Below are 27,790 nucleotides of genomic sequence, written 5' to 3' on the forward strand. Positions count from 1 at the left end.
ACATCAAGTCTGCTAATATATATTGTACATAAACAAAAGCAGGGTTTATTGTCTGTGAATGTTAGGGAAGTCAAAACTGAATATGTGTATGAACTCTGGCTTTTATTTATGGCTTTTGTTGGTGAAACAGATCCTTTTTTCCCACCACATCATAAAGGAGAGTGGAATCCTGCTCTAAACCATCAGAAATCATCGATTCTTATCACTCAGATATGTGTAGCCACTATTCACACAGGGCAATTACATGAAATTAGTACATATTTAAATTTTTAACCATGAAATCACACTTTAGGATTCTTTTTTAAGGAAGAACTCCTTGGTTATTTCAAGAGGTAAACACCAAAACAGAACAGGCGGGTTTTAAGAACTTTGCACAGTTAGCTATAAAAGAAATTTCCTCTACTGTATCAAAGGCAGATGTTCTGTAGAAGCAGCAGCACCAATGTGCAGAAAAAAAAATCTAAACTATTGATGAAATAATGAAGATGCTTTTCCACATATTTAATAGCCAATAGCCAAGAAAAATGTAATGAAAGAATAAAGAAAAAGACGAAACAAAAAAACCCACAAACCACCTTTGGGATGAAAGCAAGCGTGTGTAATGGGAGCCCAAAGGGTAATATATTCAGAAAGCTGTAAGTGCCTGAAAATGAAGGCTTAGAATGAAAGCACCTCTTCAGCCATGACTCCGGTGTCACTAACGTTAAGCTATAATCTTTCTTCCTAGGTTCTGACTATTATCCAAGCACTAAGTGTCAGTTAAGAAGATGTAAGAGAGCAGGAATTTTCAGTGGGGTGGAAATCTTTTGTCACCTGTTTTCTTATCTATAGGAATGTTAAGAATAAAATTACAATTTTGTCATGGCTTTTAACTATTCTTTGGTTTACTGCTGCTGTGACAACCTTTTCAGGAGGTAGACTGTGAAGGGCAATGATACTTTAGCACTCTAATAGACTGAAAGTATATTTTTCTTTTTAACCAAAAAATAGCAGTTTCAATATTAACACCAGAAAGCTTAAAGCCCGTATCTATGATGAAAGTGGGAAAGAAGCAGATTTGTTAGCAAGCAGGAGGGGACACCAGTTCAAGCTTCTGATACTTTTTTGGTATTTTGAAGGCTGGTAGATAATATGTGACTGCCTGGAATCAAAGAATACCTTTGCTTTACAAATTTTCTAATTTGTACCGAGAAAAATATCATATTTTTACCTATTTTACAGAGAGTAAAATAGAAGCAATGCAAAGGGAAATGATTTATGGAGAAGGTCCCCTTCATCCACAGTCTGTCATTCTTTTATAATATAGCTCCTGTAAGAATAGTCACACTGGTGTTTGCAGCACTGTTTAAAGAATAAGATACTAATCAGAGCAAGCAAAAAAGCAGAATATATCCCTAAGTTAGCAGTCAAGCTCAAACCTACTGTTTGTTTTGCTTCATAGCTGGATACTCACAATGTTTCAGACTTCAGGCAGACTATGGGTTTGAGTGGGAATTTTGAACTGGCTCACTCTCTGGAGAAAAAGCACAAAGAAATTTGAATTTACTGTATTCCTGACTTTCTCTTGGAAGTGAAAAGACTCTTTGGCTGCAATTTCTAGTGTATGTACAACATTTTATTCTCTTTTAAAAACTAATTCATGTAAGTGATAAATATATATATCGAGGTACTTGAAATAACATTTGTTCACTGCTTTCATGAGACATAAATGTAGCTGACCAGGCAGGGAAAAAATAGCTATGCCTATCCTAGAAGGATGCAAACTTGGGTTTACACAAAAATTTGTAGCTCAAAGTATACCATAGGCTGCTTGTTCGAATAGGCAAGCTAGAAATTGTCTTTGGGGGTAACTTCTTACCAAGTTGCTATATTCAGGGTGTTCTACCATGAATAACTGGAAGATCGGATACAACCCAGCTCAGCCATGCTCTCTTCATTCTCTCCCTCTTTTGGCATGCTGACATACAGACTGCTGAAGTGATTTTCCCCTATTAGAAAGGGCTTTGCACACCGAGTCATTTTTGGTAAACAGTTTTGATTTTTCAAGCTATTACAAGTGCGCCTTACTAACACAAACCAATCTGTTACCTTTTCATACAGGTGCTAGATTTTCCATCCAGTATTTAAGAACCTAGTGCACAAGAACCACTATCTCATTGACAGGAACTCTGTTTTTTGAGCAAACTTATTTAGTGCTATTTCACATGGCTTTTAAAGGGACAAGGGACTCTTCCTTCTTCATGCCTCTCCCTACAGCTGGAGAGACATTTAACACAGGAGACAATTTTCAAAAAGAAGTTCCTCTATGTGGGGAGAGCTCTTCAGCGACTGCTTAGCATGAGCTGGAGAATGAAACAACGCAGTCCTCATTTAACCACAAATGTTTTCTTAAGGCATAGTCCAGATCATTATATTCGAGTTTTCAATCCATATATGTCATCACTCGCACAAGAAGAATTACACTACACCTCTGCCAGAGAAAGTAATTTAAAAATATCATCAGTACAGTTTCCACTCTGCTAATAGCAAGACCTAACTGCTTATTACACCATTAATCAGTCTTACAGAGGGCTTTGAGGGTTTTTGTTTTTAGCTAAAACTAAAATGAAGAAGTGAAGTTTAGGACCCAAAGCGTTCTCATCCCAAAGCGTTTCTGTACTCTCTACTTTGAGGTAACTAGGCAATAAAATGCTTCCATCACCCACAAGGAAAGCACTCCAGTTGCAGTCATGCATCCATGCATTTAGGTATTGTCTTCTGGTTCCTCAATTTCACTCTTTGCTAGAGGCACGCCGTAGCAGCAAGTTTCAATTACTCACATCTAAAACACTTACCAATCTTGATGAGCCTGAACTGCGACATTCAGATCCCCACTTCTGATATAGAGACAGTATCCTTTTGAATTTTCTAATGCTGTCTGGTTACCATTATTTTGAACGTAGCTTTCTGCATCTTGAAGAGACTTATTAAAGCAGGAATATGGCAACTGACACATTACTTATTACAAATCACTAAGCGTGGTATCTTTTCTTAACAAAGAAAAAGCATTTCTTCCTTTCAGCTTGGAAGAAATTAAATGCATCCCCTGCTGCCATAAGTAAAGACAGAAAGCGACCTTTTAATATACTAAGCGGTTGCTCTATTTATTCATACCCATGGAAATTACACGTCAGCTTGCCACGTGCACAACTGAATTCACATCTATAAATCACAAGTAATTCAGTAAAGTTTACTGCAGTACAGTTAACTCATTTTTCTGGCTTGTCAGTTCTCTTAGCATCACTCCCCGGTGCCTCAGAAGACGATGGGAGTCAGTCCAAAGGGCCGTCTAAGGAAGCGTAGTCGTATAAGGTATTACTAGAGCAACTCCTCAGTTGATATAGCAGCAGCTAACTAGTATAGACTTCCACCCTGAAGCCATCTTTACATGAATACAGGTCTGAGTTATTACAGCCTGAGTTAAACTCACTGTCTTATCTCACCCAGAAATAGCTAGTGACCAGGAAGTCTTAAGTCTCGGGCTAGCTTTTCTCTAGTCCAGGAAAAATAATAACTATATTCAGTACTTAACACTCATCTGTTTTCTCCCGTTTGCCCCCTCGCTCCAGGAAAGCAAAGAAATGTTGAAACATATCTGCTGCTGGAGTTCAGTCAACATTTCTATAATTATCCCTGCTGAGGAACCATTTTAGAGAGGGCTGGTTTTTTTCCACCGAGAAGGGAAAACAGATTAATTCCTTGGCAACAAAATTCTAATTAATCAAAAATGTGGCTCTATTCATTCTTAGCTTCTTCATTACAATAAAATATCAGATGTTTACTGCTGAAATTATAGTCTTGATTCAACGCAAAATCAGGTGGCTCTTAAGATTTAATTATAAAAATAAAAATTAGGTTTATTGACTCTGCACAAGTGCTTATCTTGATCTGTGATTCACTGATTACAGACATAAATGATTTAACATGAGGCAGGACTTTCTACAAACAACTGGAGAAACATGCTTATCTCCAACTCAATAGACTGTCAGTCATCCCAGCAAACCGTCCCCATGTCAACAGCAGAGAACTGGCTTTGTACCTCCTCAGCCTCATTCAAGCAATTATGTGAAGGAAAACAAAATTTTGAAGAGCAATCTGGCCCGTAGCTGAAGGCCACTTAGGGCACTACTCGTGCTGCCACCAAGGTCATTGCAGAGAGGTCTACTTTTCAGTACATACGAGCTTCCATCATGTCTTTACAGATATAAACAGTAGCTTTCCATGCCAATACCCCATCGATCGTCTGACTCCATTTTCCTGGAGAGCACCACATCTCTCTTCTGTTAACAACAATGCCAATATTCACAGAACGGGGAGGTTTTGTCTTTTCGTAATTGAATGAAGCTGATTCTGCCTTCCGAGTCCACCCAAATCTCCCATTGAAGTCAGAACATAACCCTGGTTTTGATTCATGTATTTAATTTGCTTAAAACTTGTCTGTCAATGCTAGTTTGTGCATTCTGTAATTTCTAAAGGAAAAATATTGAACCTTGCTTACCTGATAGTGTCTGTCTCTAATCATGTTTTAATTTGAAATCCATCTGTTGAGATGTGAGACAAAAACAGCAGTGGTGCTGGCTTTTCTGTTTTTCCATAGATTTCTGGGATCTAGAGGAATGGAAAATGGAGAGACATGTCTCAGCCTTGCCTTTTTTCCCCCCTCTAGATAAAAAAAAACCCAAACAAACCAAATTTCTCCTTTACTAAAGATAGCAATTTGAATAGACTAAGAAAGCAAGGGATACGCTGGCTAAATGCATAAAGGGGACATATTCTCGTGCCTACAAACTCAAGAGACAATGGAAAGCTGAGCAGTTAACATATTCAACAGGCTTTGCCTTCACCTCCCTCAGGCCTCTATAATTTTGATAAAGTAGTAGCACCTTCTTCCCCTGGAGATATTTTAGCCTACACTATCTTCTACAATTAAGTAGCTACCTCTGCTCTGTCCCACAAAATTCATCTGGACATCCTCCCTAGTAAGACGCTTGAAGTTCTTCTCTACACAAGGAGGTTTGAACTTCTCTCTCTGAACTTCTCCTTAGCATGGCCTTAACCACCAAAAGAATATTCCCAATTCTTCTGTTGAAGCTCTTTCACTTGTAGAGCATAATTGACTTTTTGTTAGTGCAGAGAAAGAATGACATTGCAATTAAAGTGAGGGCATCTACCGGCCATTCTTGCCCTACGCCAAACAACATACAGCTATTTTGTGTGAACTATTCACGGGAGACACCAGGAATACCTTCTCGTAGACAAATGTGCTGTGAGAGCTTCTAGTTCTTTTTCACTCTTTGGCCCAATAAATGTTTGCTTATCTATTACATTAACCATGCAGAAATTTTAAAATAATCCCAGGCATGGCCAGAGGCAGCTATTCAGGTGCCTGGGAAAGCTGGAATGGGCTTGGCTAGAGGGAAGGGACTCGGCCTCTAAAGTCCACAGTCAACGGAGTCGAGCAGATTTTAGAAAATCTACGCCCAGTTTTCAAATAAGCACCCTAATTACTGGAAGATCCTTGTGTATTTTGAGATTGTGAACAGAGTATCAAAACAGAGTCTTTGTTTCAGCTTGTGCTCCTGGATGCTACTGTCATTCAGACAAGTAACAGCAATAGAAAATCTGTGTAAAACCAACTGGTTGCTGTCCCACCGTATTGACAAACCTTCACCCACAGTCTCCCACCGCCACGGAGGAGCTGGACCTGCCGGGTGCACATACATACCGCTGGACGTCATTTCGCGTGACAAAGTTCTCTAAAAAGGAGGCTTCAAGCTTTCCTTTTTTAAACTAACAATGAAAAGGTGTCCCTTTCTTGAGAGGATGCACAGCAAGCTTCCTTCAGGATAAATGGCCCTTGAAAAAGGTGCCTACACGTCTGTTAACAGCCCATTATACTTCATCTCACCAGCGCGGCGTGCCCAGTGTCTTTCCAGACCCTTGTCATTTTAATGGACAACTCTCCATTGTGGCTAGAGACTGTATCAGTCCCTTTAGGGGAAGAAAGGAGCAAACTCTGTAAATCAGGTATACCTGACTGACAGGCCAGGTTTTGGAGTACGGCCAGGAGGGAACTCACAGCAAAACACCCAGTTAATCATAATCTTCCCTGGATGCAAAGTTTTCCCATGACAGTTTATTCAGAAGAAAAAAGGCTCTTTGTCAGAGCACAGTGCTTTTTCCTGCATTCTCCGAGGGGAGAAGAAACAAAACACAACAAGATAGCTAAGAAGTGAATATTCAAACGCATTTAAGTCTCTTTTTTTCTTTTCTATCTCCGCAAGAAAATATCCTCAGAGCATTATCGTTTCTGTGAAGAATTGGTGAGGCTGCCAAGCAAAGCAAACTGGATTTTATTTTGATGGGCACATCGCAATGTGTATTTATCATCCTCTGTGCCTTCTTGGAGCATGAGTATTACCTCATTATACTATCTATGCCAACGACCTCATCTGGGGCATTATAATGCCCAGAGAGCACCCTAAATGTATTTGTCTAGTTATTAGCCTTAATTGCTAGGCTTGCAGCACGAATACAGTGAAAAGGTAATAAACACAAGTTTCCTTTTATAATAGAAGACAGTAAATTATTTTCTCATATAGTTCTAGATTAACTTATATTTGGCTACATACTTGTTTTTCCAAGAAAAGAGTGAAACATTGTTTTAATCTTTTGAAGAAAACCCCCACCGTTAAAAACTTGGTATTAACAACATATTTCATTTCTCTTGACTTATATGATATTTTAATAAAAACCTTCATTGTAAGGCTTTGGTAAATGACCTTTTACAGTCATTTAAATAACAAAAATTGTTAATTAATCACAGCTTGAAAATAAACCTATTTTAACAATTAGAATTACAAATATCTTTCGAAAAATGGCACCCAAAATATTTTGTCTACCAAATATTACTCAGTTATTTTACAAACTGAAACATAGAGGGCTGAGGAGCCCATTGCAGGGAGGTCATAGATCATTGAAAAGTCTATGAAACTTAAGGATCAATTTAGTCATTCTCCTTGCTCACTCTCTTCACTCACCTCCGTCAGTTCTCCCAGTTAGAAGTACAGCTCGACTGTCATTAGAATTTAAAGCACTAAGTATCATCTACTAACAACACAAAACTTTGCAAAAAATCTCAGTCCTCTCGTAGCACTTCCTAGCAGCAGCCTAACGGGCTTCCAAGCACAGCGTAAGCTCAGCTGGGATTTTAACTAGAACACCATGGACTAGAATTTGAGAGCGAAACCCTCCTGACCATCTTCTGCTTGCAACAGTGGACACAGGTGTCAGCATTTGCTATGCCAGCAAAGGATACCTTGATACATTTTTGCAGCAAGAGACTTAGTGAGAAAGTTATCATGAACCTCTGAGAACGTTTAAGGAAAAACAACTGCCAGAGAGTAAGGTAAAGATAATTACTGTTGACATGTTTAATCCCTTTGTGGCAGATGAAATAATTCAGCTTGGTTAAGAAGCTGTATACAGAATATTAGAGAAGTGTTTCAATAGGCATGGCATTTGGAACAGGAAATGGCGGGTGCAAGTGAAGTTTATTTTCGATATTATGGGCTTTGTGGTGGATTTACGGCACTCAAGCACTATTCTCTTCGGGGAAAAAAGAAAAAGGTTATCTGTGCAGTGCTGAAGAACTCCCTTTACACACAAAAGACACAGGAAAACTAGCTAACGGAAAGAAAAGTCTGTTTTCAACTCATAACAGAATTTTGCTTTTAATTGCACACAGAAGAAACTCAGAATCCCCTATTCCCTTTATGCCATTATAATGCATGCCATTTCCAAGAAGGAAGGAATTTTCATTACCCATTCCACAATGTGGAATCCACAGCACAGACAAACTAATAGCCTGACTTCCAGAAGGTCATCCAGTAAGTAATTCTTTCAGCTATCATGCGTCCGTCGCTGAGGTAGTGGACAGCCTGCACGAACACACCGCTTGCGGATGGGACCACCCGAGAGTGGGCTTAAAAGGGAGTCAACGTGAAAGAAATGAGCTCTCAGAAGTTAGAGCAAGAGAACCTACAGAGCAAGAAGCTCTGAAGACAAAAAGGTGGCTCAAGTTAGAAAGGCAGAGCTGGCCAGAAGGTTTAAAGCAAGACATGTGAAATGCAAACACAAAGAAACAGCTTTCAAAATAGAACATGGTGCAAAAATTCAGGGAAAGGAGAATTTCATTGAAATGGAGAAAAATCTTCAAAAAGAAGATACTATTAACGTTCTTGAACCAAATTAATTCTCCTGACGTAAATCCTCTGAAACCAGTCAGTTTACGCTAGAGGAAAATGTATTGCTTGGTGTGAATGCAACATTCTTCCAACTCGACACATTAAGCCAAACAATTCAACACAAGAATATTGCGAATCTCTTCAGTTGAACCAGAGGAGAGTAAAGTATGTCTGTACAATGTCAGTGCAGTCTGTTTGGTTAATCCTACAGTACAAAGTATTCTGCTGCTGACATGCCATTTAACATTACCTGTGTCATTTCTCAGCTAAAGCACTGTGGGGGGATGGAACTTGTGTTAGCGTCTGCTTTTTGAACAAACGTTAACTTTCGGATGTGTCTGTGCTGTAGGAATCCTTTTGAATAAGAACTTACATGTTGCTTGTTGGCAAGAACCTAAAGAAATCAGGTCTTCAGAAAAATGCTTCACAGGCTGCTTTAAGAATCCACGCTAGGCTCCACTATAAATGCATGACAGAAGAAATACGAAATCAATATGAACAGTTTCAGTAGCACAATCGCTTAGGGAGATAAGATCTTCCAAAGGCTCCTGCAAATAACAAAATAAAAGCTTTTCTTTATTCCATCACATAAAACATTCTGGTAGGGAATTAACTTCTTCTGTTGCATAGTCATTCCAAGTTTTTGAACGAAGAGTAATATCAGATACTAGTTAACGCTGTCATGTGTGTTTCACCCATATGCAACACTAACCTCTGTGATATCACAGTGGGGCTTGTGACATTATCTATAACAACGCTGCCTGGTGCTATCCAAGCAGCACTCAAAGAGCACCAACTGAGAATTAATGCCATCGCAGCCCCTCATAGCTGCTTGGTTCATACACAGGCAATATTGACAGTTCTCATCTCAGACATCTATCCGCCCCTCATCTTTATCGCTCCTGTCCCATCCTCCCTGAGCATTCATCTTCTCATCTTCCTTTCAGTCATCAGCAAAAGGCAGTGCTGGGAGGGTAGCTAACACAAATAAGCTTGGGCTGATGGACACTGACGCCTGCCATATAGATCCCAAGGCATGCACAATATGCAGTGGATTTGCAGGTGGTGTAGAAATTATTGTGCTTATATTTTTATTTTTATATATATATATATATATATATATATATATATATATATATATATATAATGTGGGTTCTGTCACTATTATTATAATCTCTTTTCAGGAACACAGTTGACCTTGTGTTTTAACTGGCCCATGAACTTTTGACTTCAGTGAGTTGAGCAGAAAGCAAAGTAGCAAAAAATAATATAAATCCAATACTCTAGTTCAAGGACATGAAGCAAACAGGCCTTTGCTCCAACTTACACTTTAGATATGTATCCGGAAATAACATCTCGGTGAAAGGCTTCTCTGTAAGTTTCTCTCTGGCAAGAGAGAATTCTTCTTCATTTCTCAAAAAAAATCAATTCACTTAAATGGCCCCAAGTCTCAACTCTTAGTAGAGATAGCTCATCCCTGAAACGTTGAAAGAACAAAACTTACATTAAATACACTAAAATAATTTAGATGCCATTACCTGTAAAATGTTTGACTACAAAGAGTAGAATGCATTTGAAGTAGAAACATGCTCTATATAGAGTACTCCAAACTCTTGGCTCTGTATATGCTCAGTACCGGTGCTAAGAAAGCGCCCTGTTGAACTTCAAAGGTGTTTGATCTTGAGTATACTCACATTTCTGTGCTGGTATCTTCTTTTCCTCATAATTCATCTTAACAGAAAGAATCTACCTACAGAAGTGAAGCACCGAAACACTACATCTCGATTTCCCTTTGTACCATGCTATTAATATTCTTCCAGTGTAGTTTCTGGTGCATGCATTAAGTTTTAATTAGCATTCCCTGAAATTAGCATGCCTGAAAAAGGCATTTGTTTGTTTAGGAATCCAGGTTTCCATGTTTTTTTTGTTTTCTTCCCAGCCTTCACCTCAAGGCTTAGTTTGCCTTGTTTTAGAAGATAATGTAACAACAGAAAGCCAATAAACTGAAGTTAAATTGAATCAACTCATTCAGTAATACACCTTCACGTGATTTAATTTGATGCAGACTAATGAATACAAAATTAGGTAAGGCTTGAGTAAAGCAGCCTGCAGAGCTCTCTGGATCAGGCACTGCTACCTACTGACCCCAGTGCCGTGGCCGGCACCAAGCTGCTCCCGTCCCGCTGCTGCGGCCACCGAGCGCAGCTCCCGCACCCAGGTTTGGGGCTGCCAGTTATTTCCCCCCATCATTTCTCCCTGCAACCGCACCAGTTCCCGGGCAGGCAGGCGGCAGCAGCGACTGCTTTTGCGTACCTACATGCCACGAAGGCTGCGTCGGTCTACTCGCCAGGCTACGTGGGCTGCTCGCCGCTGTCTGCAGGGATGCCAGATGGCAAAGATACAGGAGATCACTTTTAGGCAAAAATACATGAGATTACTCTTAGACATTGTGGTTTTTTAGTCTGCCACATATCACTTTATTTGCCATCATTTCCCTACTGTATATATTTAATCCTTAAAAGTTTGGGTTTTTTTTTATTAAAAGCCATTTCGTGCTGTTATACACTGTACAAAATTACGCATGTCACTTTGCTGGCTAAATAATATGACGTGACTACAGCCTGCAAGCACATCTCCATGACTTACCAGCAGTCTCGTCTTGAAGATACAAAGGAGTAAAATAAGTCCAACCTCTAGTGAACCCAAGCGCTTATACCACTTCTATGAGAGGCAGAGTCATAACTTATCTTCACGCTCTGGAAAACTTTATTCATAGCTCTGAAATTAAGAAATATTTTTGTTACAACGTAACTCACAGTGAAGATGAGGACAATAAGAGGATAAGTATTGTAATTCTAATCACTAGAGAATTTTGAAGTGACTGGGGAGATGAACATTACAGAAGCATCCAAATGAGGAAAAAACTGTGCTTTCTGACTACTACGTTGTACTTCTGAAAATACTCTGCCTTCTTTTCATTTTCATGGAATAAAATTAGGGGAGACCTTATCGCTCTCTACAACTACCTGAAAGGGGGTTGTGGCGATGAGGGTGTTGGTCTCTTCTCCCAAGTAACCAGTGATAGGACAAGAGGAAATGGCCTCAAGTTGCGCCAGGGGAGGTTTAGATTGGATATTAGGAAAAATTTCTTCACTGAGAGGGTGGTCAGGCATTGGAACAGGCTGCCCAGGGAGGTGGTGGAGTCGCCATCCCTGGAAGTGTTCAAAAAGCGTGTGGATGTGGCGCTTCGGGACGTGGTTTAGGGGACATGGTGGTTTTGGATTGGTGGTTGGACTTGATGATCTTGGAGGTCCTTTCCAACCTGGTGATTCTGTGATTCTGTGAAATAATGTCGTTATCTGTATTTAAAATATAAGTATATCAAATATTTTATCCAACTCCACTGAGAGATTTCTGAGGTATTTCAGGGTGTGCTTATATCATGAACTTCTTGACTAGAAGTACATACCTGCAGAAGACTGCAGTTTCTCCTAGATACCCATCGGACATTAGAATTAAGGTAGAATAAAAGAGGGATATCTATTGCCTTTAAAATTCACTTGAATAGAGAAAACATCGGAAGAAAACATGAAAATTGAAAGAAATGTATGCAATAAATAGCAGCACTCAGGAGGATTCCCGCAAGCGGTATTTCAACAACAGACTCTGATGCCTAACTCGAGGCACTTTCCTGCAAAGCTCCTGCAGGCGCCTATTGCTTACAGATTCACAGTTCCAGTCCGAGAAAGAGTAATTGCAAACTAGTTCCTTGGGAAAAGCAGCCTAAAATAGTCTGAACAATCAGGCAGCGGGGCAGAAAGTACGGAAAAGTGCGGTTTTCTGAAGGTTGTACAAACCACAGAATCGTTTAAATTCACATACTATCGGTGATTGATTTTTTTTTAACATCCCAGTAGAGGTATACTTTCAGCAAAGTAATCACTGTACATCTCACAGAGTGGCTGAGGCTGGAGGGGATCCCTGGAAGTCACCTTGTCCAACCCCCTGCTCAAGCAGGGCCACCTAAAGCCCCTTGCCCAGGACCATGACCAGACAGCTTTTGAGTATCTCCAAGGATGGAGATTCCACCATCTCCCCATGCAACCTGTAAGTCACCTTATACATGGAATTACCTGATAAGAATGATTTCAGTAAAATTCTTTACACATTTGGTTTTATGTGAGCCGTTAATTACAGTTCCGCTTGACAGAAGTACAACATCAGACCCCTGAAGCACACAAGCACAAGATGTTGAACCTTGCTGCCTTGCGATCGCGCTAAAACAAAGCCATTATTGACAACATATGGTCATACAAGAAGTACAACTCTGAGCAGAGCACGCAGAGCAAACCAGATCAGTGCTTTCTTTGGCGCAGCGCATAGCTAATGCTCTTACAGGAAAAGGAAATTATCTGTGGGCAAGATAAGGAGGCCTGCTTAACTAGAACACAGGCACGAGAAACACTTCAATTTACATATTCTTGAGTTATTTACCACCTTTCAAATAATCGTGCTTATCATTCGTTAGATTTGGCTAAACCACTAGGATATATCGCACATACTCTTTAATCCATGTGACGATGCTTCAAGTAACTCTTTAGCTGAACTAGCATAGATAAAATTACCCATCACTCTCCGACACTGATTTCTGGCATCAGGCGATATCTTGATTCGGCACATTACCTGAAACTAGCAGACATCCCACATCAGAATCATCATGCAAAAGGCTTCAAGGTTATACATTAAAAGACCTGTTCTTAACTTCATGCTGGTGCTTCTGGTTCTCAGTCAGGGCCACACAACTTTTAATCCTTACGCTTTTCTCTTTAAAATGTACCTCGCAGAGAACGCAAGCACTGCTTCTTACACCTAGGGCTATAGAGAGCAACTCAAGAGCAGAACACAAACAGTTTAAATTGATGTTTTCGACTGAGCACAGCGATTGACTGCTCCATGTATTTGTATCATCTCAAAAAGGCAAAGGCAGTAGCACGGTGAGGAAGACCACACAAGTTAATAACGGAATAATTATTTCAATAACTTCAATGATGCGGGCAATTCTTTTAACATTTACTTCAAAATATCTGATACTGTCAAAACGAAGAGATTGTAAGGCTGACTTTGAGACCAGGAAAGATGTCCCCTGAACAAAGGGCACGAGAGATACTGCGACGTGTTTGAACAGAGATAATGGCTTCTCGATTAGGGGATAAGGGTAATTTTCAAAGCACAGCATAAATGAAAAAAGTAATCAAATGACAGCTTAAATGTAAAAGCCTGATTTCCCCCCCCCAGCTTGATTTCTGAAACACATGAATGCATTTGCTCGTCATTTAAGTAACTCAAATTCCAGCAAACATGGTACTGCATGTGATCATCCCTGGGGAAAAAAAAAACCCACACCACCATTTTTTAGGGCTTATAATTGTACTTCTTGTGAGTCCCGCACCAATTCTGGGTTACTGGAACACATAACAATTACACCTTGTAGTGCATGTTTTACAAAAAGAAGCCAATACCCAGTCACTGCATCATAGCATGAACGAGGAGAAAGACCAAATATCCACCCAGTCCTGAACCTTGCTTTTTAAGGTGAGACACGTATGTACTGCGAGAAAATAAACGCCGGCTGTTACAGGGCTGGTGAACCAGCGAGTGAAGGTTATTTTTCAATAACAGGCAAGTTCCCAGTTTAAATTTACACCCTTTAAAAAAAATGAGAGCGTTACATTAAAAAGCTTTTGTCTTTAAGGTGATGCTAGCTCTACTGCAAAAAACCCGCCCAGGGTAAAGTGGCTTTGAATCCCACGAGTCTACCTGCAAAACAGAAGTGTGGTAACAGCCGCGATAAGCGGCACAGCCCGCCCTCGTACCAGGCGGCCACTGAATCTTATCTCGGGGGGCACCGAGAATCCCGCTGTGCCTCAGAGTCAACAGCCAGTGATCCCGGCCCACCACGGGCCGTGCAATCAGTGAGCTATTAGGCTTTTCCCCCGCTTTTTGAGAAGGGCTTTTCCGCACAGCTGCGAGCACAGGGGTCCCTGCGGCCCGTTTCCAGCAGCCGGCCTGCACCCGCCTCAGGGCAGGGAGTCCTTGGCTCCCGGCCTGCCCCGGCCCCGGGCCGGGCGGTGAAGGGCCGGCGGGGTCCGGGGCGGCGCGGGGCTGGGCTACGACGGTGCATTTGCTTGTTTTAAAGAGCGTAAAGGCCGCGGGAACGCCGCAAACGGGCGCCAGAGCCGCAAGCGACGGCTGGGGGGTGGGGGGGAAGCGGCCGTGAGAGGCGATCGGCCCCGGCTCGGCCTCTGACAAACGGGGAGAAGCGGCGGCAGGTAATTAGCTCCGCTAAATAAATTAACGCCCGTTGTCCACGCTCACCGCGCTAATCACCGCCCGCCCGCCCCCGCTTCGCGCCGGCAGCCGTTGGGGCAGGGAGGGGCCCCGCGCGCGCCCCGGTTCCCGCGCCGCGAACCCGCCAAACCCCCCGCCCGGCCCGAGACCGACTTCCCCCGTCCGGCGGCGGCGGGAGGAGGGAACGGCCGGGGAGCGCCGCGCTCCGATTGGCTGCGCGGGGCGGGGAGCTGCGAGGCGATTGGCTGCGCCGCCCCACCCTGCCTCGGCGGCTCAGCGGGTTGAATTCAAATCGGCACCGGGAGAGGCCGCGCGGCGGGACGGGACCGGGCGGGGCAGGCGCTGGCAGTGGCCCCGCTCCTGGTGGGTGCCGGCGCTCGTGCGTCGCGGGGTGGGCAGCGGACGGGCAACTAAGCGCGAGCAGAGAGGAACAACTCTCCGCGCGCGGCGGTGGCGCCAAATGTTTAAACCGGATCCCGGAAGGGCCCCGCCCGCAGGCGGCGGCCAATGGGCGGCGCTGCGCCGTCAGCGGCCGGTGCGGCGCGGGCGGGGCGGGGCGGGGCTGAGCCGTTGGGCGGCGGGCGCGGGCCGGGCCCAGAGGCGGGAGGCGACGAGACGTCCCCGGCGGCAGCGAGGGCGGCGGGAACCGGCCACGGTGGGCGCCGCCGCCTGCCCCGCTGCCCCGTCACGGGGGAACCCGCCGGTTTCCCTGCTAACTCTTCCCCCCTCCCGCCCCGCAGAACCGGCGGGACCTGCGATGCGGAGCGCCGCGGTGGGGCCGGTGAGCGTCGCCCCCTGAGGCTGCGCGGCGGCGGCGGCGGGAGAATGCAGCAGGCGGGCGGGGAGATGGGGACCGGCGACAAGGTAACTCCTCGGTTCCGCCTCGCTTGCTCCGTGCCTGCGCCGGTCCGAGCAGCCAGCCCCGTGGTGGGGCCGGCCGGCGGGACCCGCCGCGGTGACAGCCCCGGGGGGCCGGTTCTCGGCCGTTTGCATAGCCTCCGGGCGTGAAATCGCTTCGGTCTCAACGAACGCGTGTAAAAAACCGTTGGACGGCGGTGACCGAGCGCATTTCACCGTCCCTTCAACTCCTGTCCATAACGAAATCTCCTAAAACTTCCCCCGGCCACGCTGGGGGCGAGCAGCGCTTCGTCCCGGCTCCCCTCTTGGCCCTTGCTGAAAGGCGGTTCGCCCCTTGGTAATGGCTTTCTGCCACGGCCTCGCGTTCCCCCCGGCTGCATTTTCCCTAGAGAGAAAGAAAAGGGAAATCGCCTCAAAAATACAACAGGCCCCGTGTCTGAGGCTAAAGGCGCGGCCAGGGGAAGGGTCTCGGGAAAGGGCGTCGTTGCTTCGGAGTATGACCCCAACCCTTGACGGCCAGCTACCCAAAAATCGCAATCGCTCCCTGTCCCGCGTTGTTACCGACAAGTGGACTGCGGCGCTTCTGGGGTTTAACCTCACGCCTTTCCTTTTTCTCGGTGTGTAGGAAAACCATTCCGCCGAGCCGTGCAGAAGCGCATTGAAAACTCCTTTAAAACAAGCAGCTACCTCGCACTCGGTATTGACGGAGATACAGCCCGACAGCCAGCCCCTCACCACACCCCCAAAACCTAAAGAAATCCTTCCAGCAGATCCATGGACGCCTACTTCGAACCTGAAAATGCTGATTAGCGCGGCTAGTCCCGAGATTCGGAGCAGAGAACAGAGAAGGGAACTGTCAAACAACACGAGTGAGGTTCAACAGGCAAAACACTGTTTGCAGGTGTGTTGTAAAGGTGTCGTCTTTCTTTTTCAAGTTAGCTGAAGGCTGTTTATTCAGTATAAAAAGTTATACATTAACATACTACAACGGTTTTGAAGTTTTGATTTTGGAGTATTTACCAAATATAAGTAAGGATATTGCCTACTTACATACAACAGGTTGTCATTTCGCTGGTTTTCTTTCACAACTGTTGAGGACAAAGAGAGAACACTGGGCCTTTCACAGTGCTCACCATGAAGCTCTTGAGTAGCTATGCTTACATATTTATTGTAAAAATTCTCTTTTGCTTATTCCCGTGTAGGAGCATTTGTCGGGAGATGAATATGAAAAATCTCAACCAAGTCGCAAAGAGAAAAGTCTAGGATTGCTGTGTCATAAATTTTTAGCTCGATATCCTGATTACCCCAGCACTGCAGAGAATAATTACATTTGCCTTGATGAAGTAGCTGAAGAGCTTAGTAAGTTGGTGTATATGTTATTACATATTTCTTCATACAGATGTGCCAATAACCTACCATTTGTGTTTGTACATTTTTGCTCTGTAGAATTTTGAATGCTTACTGTGTACTCCCAAACTTATTTCAACCCAGCTTTAAACTCTTCATCCTTAGAGCAATTCTTCTAAAAAGCTAAAGTTTCTTCAGTGAATTGAGGAACTCCGAATTATGTTTAATATTAAACATCTAAATTATTGCCAATACCACAAATAACCAGCTGCAGGTTTTTTTGGATCTAGAGACGATGGCTAAGATTAGTGGTTGGATTTTTGCGGCAGGAACTAGCGTTTCTCAAGCTAAACCCACAACTTCCTGTCCAGTCGTGACATCAAAGCAAGAAACTACTTTCTGCTCTCTACGATAATTTAACTTTTTTTATTTTCTATCACTATTTTTATATCACACCAATGATCTACCGAGAATCTAAGTTGCTAACATGAAGCTGAAGCTTTTTTTTAATCACGGAGCTGTCAAATTACGGTATTCTACAATTTGTAACATGGATAACAGTTATAAATCATACTGCTATAAAATTTTTGGTGGTGTTATATCTTCAGAATATGTTGGGGGACACAAAAGGGATGAACTGCAAATTGAACGAAACATCTATTCTATTCATACTTTCTACAAAATACCATCTCTTTTAGAAAACGCCTAGTCAAAACCAAGAATTTAACAGACAAAAGAGAAAAGGACAGTGTGTTAATAGAATAACATATAAAAAGAAGCTACAAAACACTTGTATACCATGAGTTTCCAAGGTTATTTAATGGGACAATCTAAAATCGATGCAATGAATAATTAAAAATGCTTTGGTTTTTTTTTTAAACTGTATTAAAACTCATCTAATGGCTCTTCTGGCAACACTAGGTTTTATTTCTTAAGGACTGCTGTAAACCAAGAATAACTGTGGAAAAACAAGTCCTTCCCTATGTAAAGCAAGAATTGCCTTTTTTTCCTGGCTGGCAAGATCTCTGAGGGCTATTTTCAGAAACCTTTGTCACGAGGAATTGGTGAAAACAGCTGGAAGTATATGAAGAGAAGGGGGAAGTATAAGAAACTGATCCCTTCTCTGTGCAAACCTTGTTTCAGGTAAATACATGACAAAACATATTTTATGTAGTAGAGATGTCATGTTCATCTTTTTTTTTTTTTTCAGGTGTTGAACGTAGACGCATATATGATATTGTGAACGTGCTAGAGAGCCTGCACATGGTGAGCCGCCTTGCCAAAAACAGATATGCTTGGCATGGGCGACATAATCTCTCCAAAACCCTGCAGGCTTTGAAAAAAGTTGGAGAAGAGAACAAATATACACAACAAATTCAGATGATCAAGAAAAGAGAGTATGAGCATGAATTTGATCTCGACGGTGAAAGAAACGAAGAAATGGCAAGATCTTTTGGCTCAAATGAGCATTCAGAAATGTCTTTTGTTGAGCTCCCAGGAATGGAATTTCGTGCTGGTAAGAATTCTCTACAATGCCAAGAATAATATGTGCTTGTAATGACAAATATCTATGAACTTGGAAAAAACATTTATTGGACTTGTTTTTTTCTTGAACGCTACTGCCTGAAAGGCACCACAGCTGTTTGTGGTGAGAAAAAGTGCTCTGCACTCTTTCAGTTCTCTTACTCATTCAATCCTTACGCATGTATTTTGTTTTTACCACGCGAGAACAAGGGGGCCTCAGGTGAAGCCGTCAAACGTACCCAACATACGATCCAACTGCAGGATTTTTTACCGTTGAATGTTATAGCAGCCATAAGTATAAATTACTCCATGAATTTGTTTTTTAATTTAGGTTTGATTCATGGAAGAAATGTTAATTACGGGTTGTTAAATACGTTGTATAACCTGCAGCTAAGCACCTTTAGGAGTACAAGTTGTCAGTCAGTAGGAAATGTATACGGGGGAAACATCGCACTCTCTCTTTGTAGTTAAACTTGGTATCCACCTAATTGTCTGATTCTTGCCATGTAGAGACATGATTCTGGAGTCCACGTTGGCCCTGCGTAGTTGCCGTGTTGTTTGTTCTTATAATAATTGTTACTGACAAATTTCTTTAGATTTTTTAAAATGTTTATAGCTGGCGTGCCACTTAATACTTCAATCCTTTTTCTCCTGTCTGCTGCAGCATCAGTAAATAGCAGGAAAGACAAGTCTTTACGAGTGATGAGTCAGAAATTTGTGATGCTGTTTCTTGTATCGAGTCCTCAAATAGTAAGCCTTGAAGTTGCTGCTAAAATCTTGATTGGAGAAGACCAGTTAGAAGACTTAGATAAAAGCAAGTTTAAAAGTAAGTAAAATGCTGCTGTTGCTGTCTGCTTTTTGATCTTACTCTAAGTAGAAACATCAAGCATAAGCTAAATGAACTATTCTAGTAGAAGTTTATATAGCATAAAATACCAACATCTTTTTCCTGCCATAAATATATTTGAGCCTCCAAAAACTCATTAAACACCTTGCACAGTTTTTAATCGGGACCCACTTGTGCATAGTCATTGATACATGACATAATGACCACATAAGAGAAAGAAAAGTCCATTAAATCCTCTCTCATGAGGTCATGTCACAAGGCTGCTTATTGGTAACAGTTTCTCTTTCTCTTTCACCAAGCAGTCTGTCAAAGATTTCAGCGTCATTTCAGCAAAGGTGCCCCAGAATCATGCAAATCTCTGTTCTGGTGATAGAACTTACTTGTTGGAAATCTAAAGAAATTCTGTAAAAGTCCTGTTAATAACCTACACATGAGAGGAAGTGAAACCAAATGCTATAACTGCCAATTATTTCTTCATTCTCTGACCCTGCTCTCAGTTCCCTGCACACTTCCTCCTCTTCCTCGCCATTCAAATTAAAAGATACTTCTAGGTCTAGGCCTCTATATCTATAATAATAAAAAATGTGCCTGTTCTTGAGGGATCAAGGATTAATTGTAGGTTTCGTTGAAAATGACACCCTTCCTTGATTCTCAGACGTTGGACTTTTCTCGGACTCCTTGGCGCTTTTTTTTTTTATTGTGTCTATGCAACAAGAAAACTGATCCTCACTGGTTTCAGTTCGTGATTTCCTTTCCACTGCATCATGGCAACATAGACAGGGTAGATGGGTAGTCAGTAGAGTTGGGTTTTTAGGTTTGTTTTCATTGTTTCTCTTTCCTCCATAATGTCTGTCTCACAATAAAAGCATTTTTAGGGCATTCCATCCATGTGTTGTATTTCAGGTATCATGTTTTACCGTGTTCTTGGTTAAAAAGCCTAGTCCCAAGTTCCATGACTTGCTGGATTTTAAATTTTCAGTAGCAGAAGCTTTGGCCTAAGCACATTCACTGTGCAGTCCAGAAATCACTCGTAATTTGATGGCTGCCTAAAACTTTTCCCTAATAGCTCAACCTAGAAACAGTAAAGAACATGCAGGATGATTATCCTGTTGGACTTCAGTGTGTCTCTTCCCCCTACTTCCCATAGTCACTGTTGCATGCGTGCACCTGCCTTTTAAGCTACTTATTTTCATTACAGAATTGGTAGAGGTTTGGCCATTGCACAGAACCTAACTCATTTCAAAAATTTTGTCCTACATTTAGCATAATATACTTAGCAGTATTTTCTTTTCTAGAGCTGTATCTATGTCATTCCATTTTACATATAAACTTTATATTGTGATAAGATGTTATTTCCTAGTATAAATACCTGTCCCACAAAATTGTTCTTATAAAAAATGTATAAAGGCTTTTCCTTTTAGCTGCTAAAAGGGCGTTACAACATTTTTAATCCGATATATGTTAACTTGTTAATTGGAATTGCTATATTTTACATTCATTTATTTTATTTCAGCCAAAATTAGGAGACTTTATGACATAGCAAATGTTCTCAGTAGCCTTGAGCTTATCAAGAAAGTTCATGTTACAGAGGAGAGAGGTAGAAAACCAGCATTCAAATGGACAGGACCTGAGGTCTTGCCAAATATTCAGGGTAGGTGGATGTGTCATTTCCTTTGTTCTGCTGATGATTTTGATTGTTTCTTTGTTTTCTCTGCTAAATTTTTTTTGACCAAAAGACAGCAAACTAAGCAGAAAGTCTGTACTAATCACATCACTGTCCTTGGTGCTTGACAGCATAGCACACCAGTATATATTTCCACATAGTATATGTACTCATGAGCTGAGACTCTTGTATTTCCATTTCTGCTGCTACTAGTACTTCAATAATTATGAGCCAGGCTCAAATAACTGCTTTTAATTCGTGAATCTGCCTATGATATGTACTTACGCCTTCGGTTTTTTTCTGCTTTTTAGATTCAAAACTAGAAACGACTTCTACGACCTGTCCCCCACCTATTTCAGAATCCATCACTGCCAAAGAGCAGTGTTCAAAAAACCTTTTTCCTTCAAGAGGAAAGCAAAACTTCACTCGGCATCCATCTCTAATAAAGCTAGTTAAAAGTATAGAAAATGACAGAAGAAAGATCCAATCTGCTCCGACCAGTCCAGTTAAAATAAGTACGTATCTTTTTCCAAGATTATTTTTACCTCAGATGTAGTCTTGCCTTAAATATTGAGGCTTGCCATCTTCTCATAGGAGATGTGGATGTGTGGGTATGCCTGCTTACAACAAACACGTCTTAAGAACTCGCAAAAATAGGCAAGATGGGGAAACTATATGTTGCCTGTAAATCTGAGGCTTTACAAGATTGATAGCGAAAACAAAGCTAAAATTATCCGTCTTCAGAGCGTAAGCTCTGCAATTAATAGCAGCTCTTCCCAGTTCCGTGGACCAAATCCAGTCACAGCTTGCGCAGTTGCAACAAAGTAAAATACGTTCCTTGAGATCGGGCCCAAATTCAGCACACTGCAGGGAACTCTAGCCGCCTCTTTCACACCAAATACACAAGGAGCAGCATATTTCTATTTCTGGTGTAAGAAGAATATTAAATCCCTTTTTTTACATATCTTGACTTTGTGTGATGTCTTACTGGCTACAAACTTCTGTTTGTGTAGTATAGCTGACTCTGGCTGTTGTATCTTTATGAACTGCTCTAACCCTGGCTGCTTGTGGAAACTGCTTTAGATCTTACTATCGAAGCAGTTCTGTGTGCCGTAAAATTGCCAGAAAACTACCTATCCATGTTCATGTTCTTGTTAGGTATCCTCTTCGGAGGGAAAAAAATGGAGCTGAGGCTTTACAATTTGTTTGACACAAGCTACCATCCAATTGATCAAATCAAGTCTGGGCTGCAGTTTGAGGATAACGTGGAGTCTTAATGTCTTCTCATTAAATGTGTATGCCACATTAAATAACACCATCTCCTCGAGACAAAATTTAACTTTTACGTTTGATGCACTAACAGTTTTGTTTTGTTTTGCCCCTCCAACCAGGTACTGATCAAAATTTATCAGCTTTCCCAAGTAAAATGGCTCAGGTTCCAGCAATAGCTAAACATCAGCTGGAAGGACAATCAAAGTAAGTTTGCACAAGTGTTAAGGTGAGCAGCTTTATTTTGTCACTGGCCATTAAGTTAAAGCTATGCTCAGTTTGACTTGAGCAATAGTCTGCAAAAACCAGTAACCCGATACTGCAGGCTATTTTTTTCACTTACTGTTTTCTCTTTAGTGGATTGAGAAATACAAGTTCGCAGTAAGTCTTTGTATTGCAGAAAAAATTTGTCAGGGCATTCATCGCTGTAGGAAGGTATTAAAATATGTTTGGGTTTGTTTGTTTTGTTTTGTTTTTTTTAAGGAAAGCAAAAGAGATGAACATGAAAATGTCAAGATCTGCTTTGGAATGTAATTTGTCCTCACCTGAGGTTGTCCCCAAGCCCGAACCTCCTCGCACAGCAGCACACCTCCCAGCTCTCCCACAGCCACTGGGTGTCTGTCCTCCAAGCCACAGTTCAGTCTCGCCAGTAATACTACCTCATACTCATTCTGGTGTTTCATATGCAATATATCTGCATCCTTCCCAAGCCCACACTGTGACAACATACAGCCCGAGTTTCATGTTGCAGCCTCTACCGTGTGCTAATGTAACTGGAATTGAAAGTATTAATTCAAAAGTCTTAAATAAAATAACCACTGAGGAAGGAGACAATCAGATAGCTACAGATGATCCAAGAAAATCCTTGACTGCTAAAGACAGACCTCTTATAAAATCAGAAGCTTCATCACAGAGGTGCCTTAAAAGATCACAAGCATTACAAGAGAATAATTTGATTAAAAGATACAGAAGTGATGAGGAAAGCCTTGATACTTCTCTGGTAAGTTAAATTATTTTTAAAATGCCATTTTATAGCTTAATGATGTTGCCTACCTACTCATTTTCAAAGTGATTTAGGAGCCTACCAGATGTTGTCAAATTTGTCAATAAATTGTAAAGAAGCCTGCCAGGGGAGTAACCTTGTAAGCACTTTAGCTTACTTTAAGAGCATTTGTGCTGCAGACTTGCAGAACCTTTGCCGTAGGAACCATTTCACCTGTTGGCTTTTGGAACACCAGTTCTTAACAGTCGTTTTCATGCCTCCCCTTGTGGAGGGTATGAGAACAGTTAAAGCTGTTGAAGCTGTCTGCTGTTCCTTGCTAAAGCAAGTGTGCGGAGGTGGTGTCGTAGGTAACGTTAGACTTGAAGGGATGATGTTCACTTGTGCTTGCTGATGTCTGGGGAGCTGTTTTTGTTTGTTATATATATCTCAAGTATCACATAATCATGCTGGTATTTTTGCAAAGCATCAGGCAGAATATGCAGTATGCCATATAACACACGTCTTTGAAAAGCCAACCTAGGATCAGGCTGTATTTTTCTCCCTGTTCGCCTCTCCTCCCCCTCCAAATACTTATTTCCAAAATGTGACAGAGTGCTAGTCAAAATAAAACAACTCCCCAAAACATTATTTCAAGACTTACCTATTTATACAATGATTCTGGAGCAGTTCAGGTTGCTCACCTCGCTGGCATTCATCCTTGGCTTTAGAGGTGTTAGGAGGGAAAGTGGACACGTAAGAGGCGCGGGAGAGAGAATGTCCCAAAATCCTGATACCTTCTAAATATTTCAATCCAATGTTGTACGTTGTTTACGCTGGATCGTTGTAGGCATAATCATACAGCACACAAAGAGAATAAGAGATCCAGATGCCCTTGAAGCATATGGAGAAACTGGGTCTAGATTGCTTTCTGCTCCTCAGTTGCCGAATGTTTTAGTGCCTCCGTAAAGTATTCGGCTGCTGGAAATTGTCCTTGTCAAAACAGTCCTGAAATGTTTATCAACGTGTTGTGACAATGCGCAGTGTCAAACATCCACTAGCGGTGAAGGAGCAAGAGGGGATAACATAGAACTGGCTGTCTTATTGACTAGACATTTTTGTAGCGCAAACTTGGGAGTCAGGAGAAAGCTTGCTTTCCTAATTTTTTAAAACGTATAAATAACATTGTAGACCTGTAATTGAGAAAGTTAAGTCTTACAATGTCTGCCTTTGTTTTTGTATGTACTTTTTTTTAAAGGGAGAATCTATTAAAAATGAAAGACCACCTTCCAATAGCTCACAAATGAATCACGAGATGGACAATTTCCAGGAAGAGAGACAGAACAAAACCAAAACATTTGATCAAAACACGGCAAGTTGCTATGACCAGTGTAAAAGAGAAGATATTCCCAAAGACGAGAACAAAATCAAAACCAAACAAGACATACCTGTAGCATTTGCCATTCCTGCTCATGAGGTAAGCTGTCAGACACCACAGCACGTCTTGCCATTACCTGGGAAACCACCACTTGGAGTCTCTGCAAAAGAAACAAAACTATAATGAATGAGCTACACATCTGTAGATTGTCTTTGGTTGGATTACTTCTAGTGTGCTTTCAAAACCTTATTTTGTAGGAGTGTAGGACTTCTATTTCTGCATTAAGCACGTAAGTAAGAGGATATGAAGGGACTTCCAGGCTTCGACTGGGATGAAGATCACAACTAAGACTAAGCAGATGAAGGCAACGTTGAGATCCGTTACATCCCCACTCCTTTGTTTGTGTATATTTAGTCTCAAAGAGTTTGATTTACAACAGAATCACATGAAACTCTCTTCATCAGAAAAATTTGGTATTCTGCAGTTAAGACTTAGTACTGTAGAGAAGCTGAATAAAGAATAGGTCTATTGACAAAAACAGCAGTTGTAAATGCAAAAGGATTGTTTTCCAATATTTGTCTTATGAGAAGCACAATCCAAGAATGAGGTGACGTGATGATTACCGGGTCCAGATGTTTTTTCGGGGGCGGGGGGGGAAGTATTCGGTATCAGGATTTCTCTTTTGTCTAGTGTAATTGTACTGTGTTAATCCCAGATGGATTTCCAGTTCCTCACAGAGATATCAGCTGGAAATGCAGCCAGCTGACAGCAGTCTTATTTTAAACAGCATGTCCTCGAGTCAGTTGTGTCTCGTTTCAGACGGAAGGTAGTACAGGCATGGAATATAAGATCCTGGGGATATGGATGATAAAGAGAAGAACAAGGCAAGAGGGTTGCAACTTTGGAGAAAAACTTCATTTTTTGTTTTTTATGTGTTTGGGGTACAGGAGTATTGTCTTTTTCTTTTTCAGACTTTTTTCCCCTCTGGCTATCTTATTCCTCTGACTCAGTGCACCCATGGCAACAAGGCAGGCCTTTCTAATAAAGAGAGAGCCGGGCTATGTTCATTACCGCACACTACCTACAGCTCACCCATTGCTGGTGAGTATTAAATAAAATAGGTGTACAGCTGTCTGGCTTAAAGGATTGTGGGCCAGATTCATCACAACGCGATGGCTTGAGTCTCCATTTTTAATCCCTTTCAACACTCGATTTTTCTGCTTCAGGTGTTATTCCAGTGACAGGATCTGAACTGCAAGCAGTTAACATTCCTGCTTTTCATATAACACCCTTGAATATAATGTTGTCGCCAACTTCTATAGCTGCTGCACCTGTACTGAGCAACTCCTGTCTCAATTCAAGCAATACCAGTTCTGCCCAAAATCCAAGTTCTTCAGTTCTGAACGTTACACTGCAACACATAGGACTAATACCTGCTGGTGTGCAAGTTCCTGCAAATCCTGTCCTTCAGCACATGCCAGTCTCTTCACAACCGGAAAACGTTAGCCATAGCTCAGAAGACATCAACTTGCAGGAAGAGAAGGTAAATAAAAATATATTGCAACTTTTTGACCATGATGGGTTCAGTGGGAAGTACAGTGTAGTAATTCCTTTACAGCAGGTAGAATTTTTAAATAAGCATTTTTTTGATCTTTATAAACCAGCACTGCCCACAAAGAGCTGGCAGTGAAGGCTAGCCTAAGTACAAAGTAATTGAGAGGTTAGAAAGGAAGAACGAGTGTCTTGCGTCTTGTGGAAGTGGAGCCAGCTGGAAGATGACAAGATGCGGAGACAGCTGTTTTAAAGGGAGGATTTTGCATAGATCTGAGAGGACACTTATTAACAAATTGTCCATTTGTTACTTTATCTTTCCTTCTTGTTACTCTCCTAATCTCAAGTTCTTGCATTTCATGTTAGGGTTTTTTTAATAAGACACGATTGTAGAGGATTTTAAAAGAATATTTTTTTTTCCCCCAGGAAGTTTTGCTGTATATTTTGTGTAATACTGTATCACCTAAGATCTGTTTGTATTAAAAAAGGAGGTAGGAGGGGATTAGAAAAACCAGATTTTTTTATTTAAAGAGTTTTATATGTGTTTATAGTTATATCAAGGAATACGTGAGGTATATTCTTCTCGGTAAAGAGTTGTTACGTTTCTGAATTTCAGGGGAAAAAAATCATTTGCTAGCATCCTGTAGAAACCTAAAACTAGAATTCACTCTTCTTTTTTTCCTCCTTCCCCTTAAATGAAAGTAACTTTCTCTTTTCTCTTTAGCCTTCCGTTCCAAAGGAATCCCATGAGCCCCAGACAGCTACAGAAATTTTTTTCCGCACACCAGGAGGGCCGAACACAGTATCTTCACTCGCTGCAAACTCAGATGGTACCGACACAATCTCTGAAGGAACTCTCTATATTCCTCAACGAAAACTTGAAGTGTCAGAGGACTAGTTTTGGGATGTCAAGTTGCTGAACGTGTTAGCAGGCATAATTACTAGTAACACTCTGCACACATCTTGGATTGTATGATGGACAGTGTGCGTTTTGGACATGTATTGGCAAGACCTCAATACTGGAATAGCCTTAATTAATGCTTTAGAATTAAAACTGGCTCTTAATGAGAAAGGTAATGTCTAATAATTTCTCCAAAAGGCTTACCTGAAGTATTATAGCAAGAAAGTTATGTATGTAGTGTTTTTTGTGTTGCTTTTCTGCTATGCAAAGTAAGATGAAATTGTCTTTGTACAGAAAGGTACGGTCTATCAATCAGTACATATTTTGCACAAAAAAGTACTGTGAGTATGTACATATTTTATGTCTTAATGAAAAAGGCCATAGTTAAAATGTCTTGCTTCTATGTTCAATAATGCTCTTTTGTAAAGTTAGTAAAAAAAAAAAACAACAAAAAATGATTTCTTAATCAAGTTTTATATAAGTTAAGAATTATTTATACTGTATTTTTAAATCAATTTGTTCAGATTAAACTTACATCAAACTCAAATTTTGACTTTTTTGTTTGATCGAATTAAATTACCTGAGTTACATAATGCATTGTACATTCACTGGCCTCTCTTCATTCTTTTTTTGTCAGACAGACGTGTGTGTCTTCTGCAGAAGGGAAAATGGTATTTCATGAGGAAGGGGTTTAAGTAACTCAATCTGACTTCTGAACTCTACCAGTAGGGATTATATTTCCTAATAACAACAATTAGAGGAAAAGATAGTTATGAAGTTTGGAAGTCAGAGCATCTTCATCAACTTAGAGTATTCTGGAACGTGCCATCCAAATGTCAC

At 41.4% G+C, this 27,790-nt stretch overlaps 1 protein-coding gene across 1 annotated transcript; it reads left to right on the forward strand.

The window, feature by feature from the left end:
• Nucleotides 1–15,458: 15,458 nt before the first annotated feature.
• On the forward strand, nt 15,459–26,947 carry E2F8 (E2F transcription factor 8; the record flags this gene model as incomplete). The annotated part of the gene is made up of 13 exons (XM_082000389.1): nt 15,459–15,497; nt 16,117–16,392; nt 16,694–16,850; nt 18,049–18,354; nt 19,027–19,188; nt 20,723–20,860; nt 21,184–21,387; nt 22,264–22,348; nt 22,625–23,141; nt 24,379–24,597; nt 25,470–25,599; nt 25,725–26,041; nt 26,774–26,947. The coding sequence occupies 13 exons, from the start codon at nt 15,459–15,461 to the stop codon at nt 26,945–26,947; spliced, it is 2,724 nt and encodes a 907-aa protein (XP_081856515.1).
• Between the last annotated feature and the right edge of the window lie 843 nt (nt 26,948–27,790).

Source organism: Phaethon aethereus (assembly GCF_964289735.1).
Source record: "Phaethon aethereus genome assembly, chromosome: 5".
NCBI lineage: Eukaryota > Metazoa > Chordata > Aves > Phaethontiformes > Phaethontidae > Phaethon > Phaethon aethereus.